The sequence below is a fragment of the Carassius auratus genome, chromosome 1 (assembly GCF_003368295.1).
Source record: "Carassius auratus strain Wakin chromosome 1, ASM336829v1, whole genome shotgun sequence".
Classification (NCBI taxonomy): domain Eukaryota; kingdom Metazoa; phylum Chordata; class Actinopteri; order Cypriniformes; family Cyprinidae; genus Carassius; species Carassius auratus.
The window spans coordinates 3,289,797-3,301,068 of record NC_039243.1 but is presented as its reverse complement, the minus strand read 5'-3'; the positions used below and the strand labels follow the sequence as shown (position 1 = coordinate 3,301,068).

The 11,272-nt window shown below is 35.2% G+C and overlaps 1 protein-coding gene across 1 annotated transcript in view; it reads right to left on the bottom strand.

Moving 5' to 3' along the window:
* Window positions 1–2,418: 2,418 nt before the first annotated feature.
* LOC113116074 (B-cell receptor CD22-like) overlaps window positions 2,419–11,272 on the bottom strand; it is a 109,307-nt gene continuing 100,453 nt past the window's right edge. Inside the window, exons 7-13 of the mRNA XM_026283981.1 lie at window positions 5,669–5,923; window positions 5,235–5,489; window positions 3,639–3,881; window positions 3,466–3,562; window positions 3,276–3,315; window positions 2,716–2,942; window positions 2,419–2,622 (exon numbers count right to left, since the gene is read on the bottom strand). Of these exons, the coding sequence (XP_026139766.1) occupies window positions 2,565–2,622; window positions 2,716–2,942; window positions 3,276–3,315; window positions 3,466–3,562; window positions 3,639–3,881; window positions 5,235–5,489; window positions 5,669–5,923 (1,175 nt within the window). The 3' untranslated portion in view covers window positions 2,419–2,564. The remainder of the gene's footprint in view (window positions 2,623–2,715; window positions 2,943–3,275; window positions 3,316–3,465; window positions 3,563–3,638; window positions 3,882–5,234; window positions 5,490–5,668; window positions 5,924–11,272) is intronic.

Here is an 11,272-nt window from a genome sequence, read left to right as displayed (position 1 = left end):
CAGACTTATTTTGGCTTGATTTAACTTAAACAATTTCAACAAAGATCACAAAGATATCAGCAAACATGCATAAAACTGCAATAAATATTATTTGTTGTGTTTATGCAGCAAAAGATTGTGAAGAACTTCAATCACACAAATTACATATATATGCGGACGGAAAATCATCTTGTGACTCATTCTTTAGATACTTTATTGAGAGTGTATGCAATTGTATGATTAGACACATTCTTTCTTAGTAAACATTAGATGCTTTCTCAGCAACATATTCTTTTGAAGAAGCATTGCGATATTATCACTTCTAAAGTGTCGTGTAAGTTTCTCCATGCATTGAGTATATAAAGACACTTGAGATGATCTGAGACTCACTCCTTCATCTGCACTGCTAAATTCATCAATCTCACCTGACAGACAGCAGCATCTTCAGAAAACTGACTTCATATCGACTACAGCTTCTGGGTTTGAGGTAAAACCTTTCAATATTAAAGGCCATCAATATAGCTTTAAAACCTTAAAGAGTGACCATCCGAGCAAACTATCCAAGCTACTATTAGTTGAACAGCTCTATACTGTATGTCTATTGAACAATGAGTAACTTTAATTATTTCTCCAAAAAAAAGTGACAAGTTCACACTAATACTATTTCTGAGGTTCAATCTTTTCCTGAGCAATTCCCTCAGTGTGACATTTATTTTTAACAATAACTGTATATGTTCATTTAAATAATGCTTATGTTGCATTGCAGGTGCAGTCAAGTGTGAAAGCAGCTCAACTTATTTCTGACTTCTGAGTGTCTGCTGAAGGTAAGATATCCTCTTTATATCCTACGATAAAGACATAATATATTAGGGTGATTAAATTGCTCACAAGTGGCACAATGTAACGCTTCAATATTCTTAAAGATGTGCACAGTCTCATTCATCAATCCATATTTTTTACAGACAACTTTCACGTGCTGGAGGACAATTAAAATAAGATAAAGACAAGAAGACATGGATTTCATCAAAAAACTGAACGATGGTCCCGAGATGCTGAATGAAGCTGCTGATGGCATGAAAGCTGTCAGCAGTAAAGTCAGCAATGTCACTGACTGCATGAAAGATGCAAATGACAAACTAAACAAATTCATGACTGGAGAGTCCAAGATATTTAAGAAACCAAGAAAATTTATGCAGAGCATTGCAGATGGTTTTAAGAAAAAACTTTAGATGACTAAATATTTCTAATATAATGTTAACTTTATCATTTAGCATTTATTCAAATTTATAAGCTTATGTTTCCATGAATATTTGAAGTTTACTGTTCACTTTTAATAATCTTTTGTTCCTTTAACTAATTTACATATTACTACTAATTATTTTTTATAATTTCCATAATCAGAAATCTTCCTTTCAGAAATGAGCTTGTAGTGTAACACATTTCAAGTCCTGCTTCAGCAGCTGAAATATCATGTTGGTGAATGTGTGATGTACTGTACTGTACTTGACTGACTTTATTCTATTAAGTGTTTATGTTGAAAAATCAGAAAAGTTAAATATATATTTCTGAAAATCTATGTTTTGCATTCATACATTAGAGTCATTTGATGGACAAATAAATGCACATAAAGTCTATTGCAAATAAAGTCTGGGTCAGTCCAACACTTCCGGTAACAGAGTAAAATAAAATAGTAACAATTAAATAAATTACAAGGACAAATCTACTCATAATTTATTAATAATGAAATGCAACAAAAAGCAATATTAAAAGGTTAAGAGCTCAACTAAAGTAAACACTGATCACTATAATGGTGACTTAAAAAATGTGATTTTCTTCTTTGGAAATTTTGCTTGTTTACACCAGCTGCCTTCAATAACGGTCTATCATTACTCCATGCATCTTAACAGGTGTAAGCATGAATTCTGATATTTTTGTGTCATGGCAATGCACTGTGTACTATACATTTCTAGATTCTACACCAATAATATAATGTTGTGCTGATTAATGCTGAAAAAAAAATCAATGAATTTTGTTGCTGTGCTCTACATTAATTTAGTCTCAATCTGGGGAAGTTATTCTCTAGACCTTAATTACAGGACTTTTAAACAATAAAACTGACTCAATATGAAAATGAGATCCACATTTGTAAAACTTGACCATATAAAAAGAATCAGTTTGCAGGAGGTGGATGTCCCACCAATGAAGAATGATTCACAAATCATCCACTAGATGTCCTGTCAATCCAGTAAAAACACTACAGCCTTAAATGACTTGCAGATCAACCAAGTTTATTGAAGCATCCACAGTAGTAACAAAAACATACAAAGTGAAACATGAAAAAGACACTTTTGATAAAATACAATAATAAATAAAATAAAATACTTAAACCATGTGATTATAAAAGAAAAGGTTTAGTTTTAGTTGCAGTACAAGTGACATTATTTGGCTTAATTTCAGATGAGAAAATGAATTATAAGTTGCAAATAACATGATCCAGGTTATATTTCTTCATGTAAAGTATATTTATGGTTTATAAGTTCATGTCTGACACGAGCACAGGCTTTGTGTCCACTGCTGTCTATCATTCACTTGACACTGCTGTAGATTACTGATGCATCTTCCATAGTTTGAACATTTGATTGCCTAAAAGAAAAAAAAAAAAAATCAAACAAGATCACAACAGTGTTACAGCTCTGATTACATGATCTGTGCTGGTTAATGTTGCTGTTTTCTCACCTCATGGCAGCATCATGCTGATGGACCCTTATATTGTCATACTGACATTCATCTTCCAGTCTGCTCTTCTCTTTCTTTCTGTGATATTGGACAGCTGCGTACTGGATCTCCTCAGTATCTCTGGATTCAGGAGTTTCTCCTGTGGATCTGCTGGGTTTCACACTGGCATACAGAGCATCATTGACTGGATCGGGTTCAGAAAGGGACTCGTCATGGACTGAAACTCTCTGTGACACATCAGCGTAAAGATCATTCTGAAAGTTGAAAAATTAATCAGCTTTTTTCATAGGTGAGGTAAAGCTTTTATATAGAAGTTGGCCTCTAAATTTAGCATTTTATCAAATCACATTAATGTAGTGATGTAAAATATGCGTTTATATCCTTGATTCACACATGGTGTGGAGAAGAACAGGACAGAAGGAGCCTTTGAATTGAATCACGAATGTTCATTCACAACACAATTTGCTATGAATATACAATTAGTCCAACAAATTGAAACACAGACAATGGATGATCAATATTCTGGTACCGTGAAGTCATGTTGTGTCTGGATGATTTACCTTTGTAATTGTGAGATTAGTTTTAACACTCCTTTTCCTCCTGTTACATTAACATATAAAAGACAATAACATCAGAATTAATGTACAGGGAGAAAATATGAATGCTGTTTTTTTTTTTTACGTTATCTAATAATACTTGCTATAATATTTAGCTACATTAAACACCCACTGCAGTTTTTATTGAACTCACTTTATAAACAGGATGATGATGATAATGATGATGGTGATGATGAATCCTCCAGATGTTGCTGCGATCACAATCACATTCCTATCAGCTCCAGGATGAACTGAAAGATGAAGATCATCATAATTAACAAACTGATGAATGATGAAGATCCAGGAGCATGTTAATAAAAGCTTCACCTGTGACAGTAACAGCGTCTGATCTCTGAGATCCATGTTGATTGTGAGCCTCACAGTAGAAGCGTCCACTCTGTAGTGCACTGAAACTCTGTCCAGATCCAACAGCTGAGCTTTGATTCTCCTTAAACCAGCTGAAGTTCAGAGCAGGAGGGTTTGAATCACTGCTGCAGATCAGAGTCACTGAATCTCCCTCCACTATTACACCTGATCCAGTTATAGACACTGAGACGTTCCTGGGAGGATCTGAAAAATAAAAATAAAAATATCATTATCAATAATGCTAAATCTGCAGTGACAAAGAATTAAACCAGGGATGTCAAACATACAGCCCACGGGCCAAACACGGCCCACAGAAGTGTCCAATCCAGCCCGCAGAAGGATTTTAACAATGATATAAAAATAATAAAATAAACATCAGTTTGAAAATTAAATAAAGACAGACAGGCTATTTAAGGAGAGATGGAAAAAAAAGGTATTATTATCTCAACAACATGTAAGTTTAATCACAACTTGTGGCTAACATTAAATTACACTGTGACGCACTGGACAGCTTCATATGAAGAAAGTAAATGAGAAAGGAGTGTGCAATATTTATCGTGTACTAATATCCTAACTGTTGTTTTAATGATGTGTGAACTGACATTTTGTAACTTTGCAAAAAACATTTAAAAAAAAAAAAAACATTGTGAGAGTTTTTCAGTGTCAGATGAAGGCTATCAGGTTACAATATAATTCAAGATATGAGGCAAAAATGCCCTGTATTGTTTTTAATATTTATGTCATGATCGTTAAGTAATGTCTAACTACATCAAGAGTTTTGCTTTTCCGAATGTCAGCGCGATCGCTATTATACAATAGCTCAACTAAAAAGATGCTAGTATTAAGTGTGCTATATTAGTCACAGTGCTATCTATCTCTGTTAAGACAAGGATACGTTTTTAACAAGGCCAAAGTAAGACCAGGCCTTAATGTCATTTATTTTTCCATGTCAGGCTTAAACCATCTCAAAAACACACTCTGCAAAATAAATATATATATGTGTGTGTCAATATTGCACACCCCTAAAATAACGAAGCATCATCTTAAAAAGAAAAAAAAAATCCCATATGTGTGTTTATATATATATATATATATATATATATATATATATACTGAGTGAGCGAGCGCCTTAGGCCCGTTCACATATCGCGCCTAAAATGCGTGGAAAACGCTAGGTGCGTCTTTCTCCTCCTTTCCAAAGCGCTCGGGCAGAAGCGCCTCTGAGGCGTCTGCCTTTGCTAAGCAACAATGACGTGCTTTCTCCATGAAGACGCGGAAATTTCAGCAAAGGATAAATGGATTTGCAGCTCTAAAAATCACTTGCAGTAGGCTAGCTCTGCTACTAAATTTATTTCAAAATTGCAATCCATATACAACTATGATCAGCTGTTCCTTCATCTTGGCTGAGCTTTCAGCGTTGTTACGGGAAAGGATGAAGCTGATTGGTTAGTTGATACGCGGTGCGCTTGAGGCATTCTGAAAAGTTGAGATTTTTGAGAGTTTGACACCCCTGAATTAAACTGAACCATAATTGAAACGGAACCATCAATAACTCACACATGACACCTAAATTTACAGCATCAGAGTATTTCTCTCCATGTTCATTGATGGATCTACACTTGTATTCTCCACTGTGATCAGAGCTGATCTTTGAGACGCTGTAGATTCTTCCAGATCCTACAAATATTCCTCCTTTAAACCAGCTGATTTCTGCAGGAGGGTTTGAATCACTGCTGCAGATCAGAGTCACTGAATCTCCCTCCACTATTACACCAGATCCATTTATGGACACTGAGACGTTCCTGGGAGGATCTAAAATATGCACAAATTAAAATTCTAAAGAAATATTATTAAATTGTGAATTTGGATATTATGAGCAAGTTGCAGCTGATCATTAACTCACACAGCATTTAAAGTGACAGCATCAGAAAAAATAAATAAGCAAGCAGGAGTATGTGGTTAAAATATAGAATATGATTCATAAAACTCACACATTATGTTTAAAGTCACAGCATCAGAGTATTTCTCTCCATGTTCATTGATGGATCTACACTTGTATTCTTCATTGTGATCAGATCTGATGTTTGAGATGCTGTAGATTCTTCCAGATCCTACAGATGTTCCTCCTTTAAACCAGCTGATTTCTGCAGGAGGGTTTGAATCACTGCTGCAGTTCAGAGTCACTGAATCTCCCTCCACTATTACACCTGATCCAGTTATAGACACTGAGACGTTCCTGGGAGGATCTAATAACAATCACCATATTATTAAAGATCTCTTATACATTTTTTAAATTATTATTATGAGCTGAAATAATACAACAATCGAATATACTCACACATAACATTTAAAGTCACAGCATCAGAGTATTTCTCTCCATGTTTATTTCTGGACTTGCACTTGTATTCTTCACTGTGATCAGATCTGATGTTTGAGATGCTGTAGATTCTTCCAGATCCTACAAACATTCCTCCTTTAAACCAGCTGATTTCTGCAGGAGGGATTGAATCACTGCTGCAGTTCAGAGTCACTGAATCTCCCTCCACTATTACAGATCCACTGATGGATACTGATACACTTTTTGGTGGGTCTAAAACAGTAAAAATAAAACGTTTAAGTAAAAGTTATCAGAAAGGGAAAAAAGAAGACTAGAATTCAAGAGGCCAAAATAATTCAAAAGTGATGTATAACAAAACACAACATATAAATAGTGTAATAGGAAACATGCATTATATGAATAAATAAATACATAAATAAATACAGTAAAATAGAATAAGGATGAACTGACATCAAAACATAATCTGACATTAACCCTCTGGGAATGACAAATATGGAGGACCAAGAGTGCCACTTAAAAATACAAATTAAGAATCCATTTATTAATTAAATAATTCAAACTTAAAAATGTATGTAAATAAATCACCTTTTAAATTGACAAATGAATAGACATATTTAAAGATGTATTTAATTAGTTTTTAATTATAGTTTAATAAGTCAATACACTTTAAAAATATCATTTTTTTATTTATAAACGAGACCTTACAAATAATGCAATATTGCTGATGACCGATAAACAGTTGTATAGTGCTTAAGTGTTAATTCAGAAATGTGTAAATCCAGCAGAAAAAGCCAAATTATCGGAACTTTCTGAATTATCTGAACTAGAAGGAATGTTTCTCTTCGACAAAGATGTCATTTTTTGTTTTGCAAATTGGTTTATTGTTTCAATAGGTTTTGTATGTTCTTAAGCAAGAGGCCAAATTAAAATGCTAAAAAAACACAGAAAATCAAAACAATTTTAGTATTGTTCCTCAAAAAAAAAAAAGCAATATTGTCCGAGTACCACTGCTTTAGAGCATGTGTCTACACAAATATTTATCGTGAAAACCTAATAAATATTCAATGAAGTATAAAGTGTGACAGTAAAGCTTGGTCTCATCTATATTTAATGTATAAAAGGTGGTACAGGGGGCAGTAGAACAGGGCACAGAATGCCTGAGGAGCATATCGCTGCAGCCTGCGGTGGACATCCAACCCGGCCCATATCCAAGTGCGACGTCACAGAACACGCCCATGTCAAATACGTCACATTCTCATTCATTTTGAAGCAGGAAGAAGCATCGATAAGAAGATATTTTTTTATTGTTTGTCAACCACTAAAAATGAGTATTTGCAAAGTATTTTCAACTTCCCACAGGCACATTATTGCTTAGCTAGCAACAAATATACTTATGTGTGTGTGTGTGTGCGGGGGTGGGGGGTGAGATGTTTTTATGTTGGGGGGGGGGTCTATCTATCCACACATGTATGTATGTATGTATGCAGAGGTGGGTAGTCCAAGGGCCAAAAAGTCCTGCCATATTTTTGCTCCACCCATGAACTCAGCAGCTGATTTCATCAGAGGAGGATCCAAATCATTCCTTCCAAGTCACAAACTAGTCTTGAGTCAAATCCCAAGTCCTCAAATCATCACTGAAGAAAAGAGAAACACAATAACTACAACTGACTTAAAGCACAGCCTTGGATGACATCAACTGGGAGAAAAAAAAAACTTTGCCACCATAATTGTGGTGAGTATTTGCTTCAGTTGAGGTATTTAGCCTTTAAGCTGTTTTTATAAATTTGCTTCTAAGCAATTGTATTATTGTTTTATGGCAAACACTTGTGCAATGCTGATGCAAATCTTGATCTAGCAGGTAATTTATGCTTTTGATGACTGTATGCTCTTGATAAAATTTCTTGATTATACTTTTAAATAAAATAATTTGTGGCTTAGTGGTTAGAGAGGACTGCTGTCTGTTCACTGTTCTGTGTGTACTTTGGATGGGTTAAATGCAGAGTACGAATTCTGAGTTTGTGTCACCATACTAAACTGTATTCCACTTTCACAAAAAAGAGAAATCTCATTACGTAAATGCCACCATAATGCTTCAATATTAAGGAATAAAACAAAAAGTACTTTGGGATTAGCCATTTAGCCATGACCATTTATCATATGATCCTCAACAGTGGTGAAAATAATTATTCATACTGCAGTGCATTATGGGAGTAATTCATGTATTTCAACATGAAATATTTTGTTGATTGTCACCATTGTAGATATTCATATGCTGGTTCTTGATATTTGTGTGTGTTTAAAAAGCACTGTATTTCTATATGTGTTGCACAAATTAAAAATTCACTCCCTACAAATATTAGAACAATGTTTTGTGTGTGTGTGTGTGTGTGTGTGTGTGCTGTAGTTTCACTGGGATTATTCAACACCTATACATTTGAAAAAACATTTTGATGTATTATTAAACCAGCTCATTGTGACAATAGGTTCTTCATATATCAAAGATCTCTTTTTTCCACAACATCACATACAGAGAGAGATCTGTCACAATAAGTCAAGGGTCAAGAACAAAACTAATTCGAACACTGATCTCCATGATGATGACATCATTTTAACCAATGAAACAACAAAATCTGATCATCTGTAGTTCTCGGTTCCTCATCTGGTGAAATCAGCTGCTGAGTTCATGAGTGGAGCAAAAATATGGCAGGACTTTTACTCTTGGGCCCCTGGATTACCCACCTCTGCTTAGAAATAAAAGGGACCACAGAGATTGGACAATAGTTATTTAAAACAGAAATGTCTAAGAAAGGCTTCTTTAGCAAATGATTAATGGAGGCCAATTTCATGCATGCGGGAACCAAACCAGTTGATAAGCATTTGTTAAACTGGGAAAAACAAGGCAGGGCCTACTGATTCCATCAACAATTTATCGGGGTGAATTACGTTGTGAGGACAGAACGCAATTTTGAGGGAGTTAATAATTTCAGAGAGAAATTGTAAAGAAATGGGATCAAAGGACTCCCATATAGACGTTGACTGGAAAATCTCATCAGAAACAGGCACAATGTAGGTGGTTACCACCTGGGATCTTAATTTAACAATCTTTTCAGAAAAGAAACTCAAGAATCTTTCACATAATTCATTTGAGGAATTTGGTATACCATTAACAGATGGATTTAAGAGAGCATTTGTGACCGAAAACAAAACTTTTGGTTGGTTAATTATTGTTTAGAATCAGATTAGAGAAATATGCTGCTTTTGCAGTCTTGGATTGAAGAGCAGACTTAAATACCTTGTGTGAAAATTGAAATCTATCCTTTTTGCATTTTCGCTCTGTTTTCCTGCACGTCTGTCTTAGAGAACAAATTTCGGGAGTTAGCCACCTTTCAGATTTAGTTTTTGGTTTAAAAACTTTAAGAGGAGCAGTTTCATTTAAAATGTCCATCCATACATTATTTAGCATGTCAAAATGTTGGCCGACATTCAGATCAGCAAGCGAAATGTCCAGGGACAATTTTGAGCTCAGTTCATTAAAAAGCAAGTTAAAATCCAGGTGAAACTGAGAGGAATAAGACTGAGACAACTTGACAACATCAAACGGAGCACGTAGATTTGGCAGTGACAAAGAGAATAAAATAGGCTTGTGGTCAGAGATCACTGCATAAGAAAGCTCAAGTTCAGAAATAAAAAGCCTATAAGTGAGCACTAGGTCCAAAGCGTGCCCTTGTATATGAGTGGGCTCATTTATCCACTGAGTGAGGTTAAAAGATTCAATGACAATGAATTCAAGATTTAAAAGCTCCTTAGAAAGGGAACTGGATGGGCAACATGAATATTAAAATAACCAACTAATATAAAATGGTCATAATTAGTAGTAGTATACCTCATTAACTCTGTAAGTTCAATAATAAAATCTTTAACCAAATGTGACCAATCACGGAAAGTAGCAAGTCGGTTCTGGGGCATTTTGAGTTATTCACAGATTCTGAAAGTGTAGTCTTCAATCTTTCCAGCGATGTGTAACACATGTAAATCTGATAATATTTGGAGAAGTTGTGGCCATTCAAAGGTAGGCACTCAAAAAAGCTCAAAAAGCAGAAATAGCCTCTGAAGATTGTGCAGTTCTCACTGCTGCGAGTGACAATGGGGCTCATTTACATATCATTTAGATAAGCCACACCCCCTGCATAGCAACGACAGACACAACGGGAAAAATCGGACCGCATACTATTAATGATAAAGGAGAATGTGTATTGTAAATGTCAGTAATTTATCTTTTTTGACTATTATAAAAATGATTTAGAGGCTGAAATATGTGAGTTTTATCTTTTTTATAAAAAATCTTTAATCTTTAAAATGTGGCCATCATTTTCAATGTTATTATTTTAATGTTTATGTAAACAGAAAGTACATATTGATGCTAATTTTATTTGTTATTTGCTGGTTTTCTACATAAAACTTGGTGAATTGATTTCATTGTGTAGCATTAGGACTTTTTTAACAGGATTCTGTGATAACCGATGAGCTAGCTAATAACAATAGGTAGATATGGGAAGGTCTGAACATGGACTAAACATGAGATAACGTGTGTTCTTAGAATGAACACAAAACAACAAACTTTGATGTTTATGGAAACTCACCCCATAAGAAACAAAAGTATTCTCGCAGATCTCGATGCCTCCAATGAAATAAGTAGTTCGGGCACACTTTCTCTTTGTCTGGGTTTTCTTTGTGGATGTCACCATCTCCGAAGTTTGCACTGTGCGTCTGTTTGCCTCTAAATGTTACGGATTTTCCCCATTTCTCTGTCTTTATCCCCATCAAATGTTACTATCGATATAGCCTCTGATATCTTACGGTCCAACTCGTTTGACGCCAGTCCAATACATTCTACCTCGTCATCATCTTCGCTCAGCTGTAGATTAGGGATATTACAGTCTTATTATGCCGCTTTCATCTTCGCTCAGATCGTCTTCAGAATCAGTGAGTGTTGTTTATAAGCATCCGGCTTGTCTTCAAGTACTTCAAAACATTTTTGGTGTAACGGCCACGGTTCAGCTCGTCTGCCATCATCTTTGCGGGGTCCATCTTCACTGAATTTTGATATCAGCTAGAGCCGGCCAGAGAGCTGCATACTAAGTAGCCACGCTTCCCTCGGAGGGCGGGGGCAATAACAAAAGAAACAAAAGCCGGCTTATCCAGTGTGGAAATACACAGACAATGAAACGCCCCTACTGCGTGCTAGAATCTCCGACAA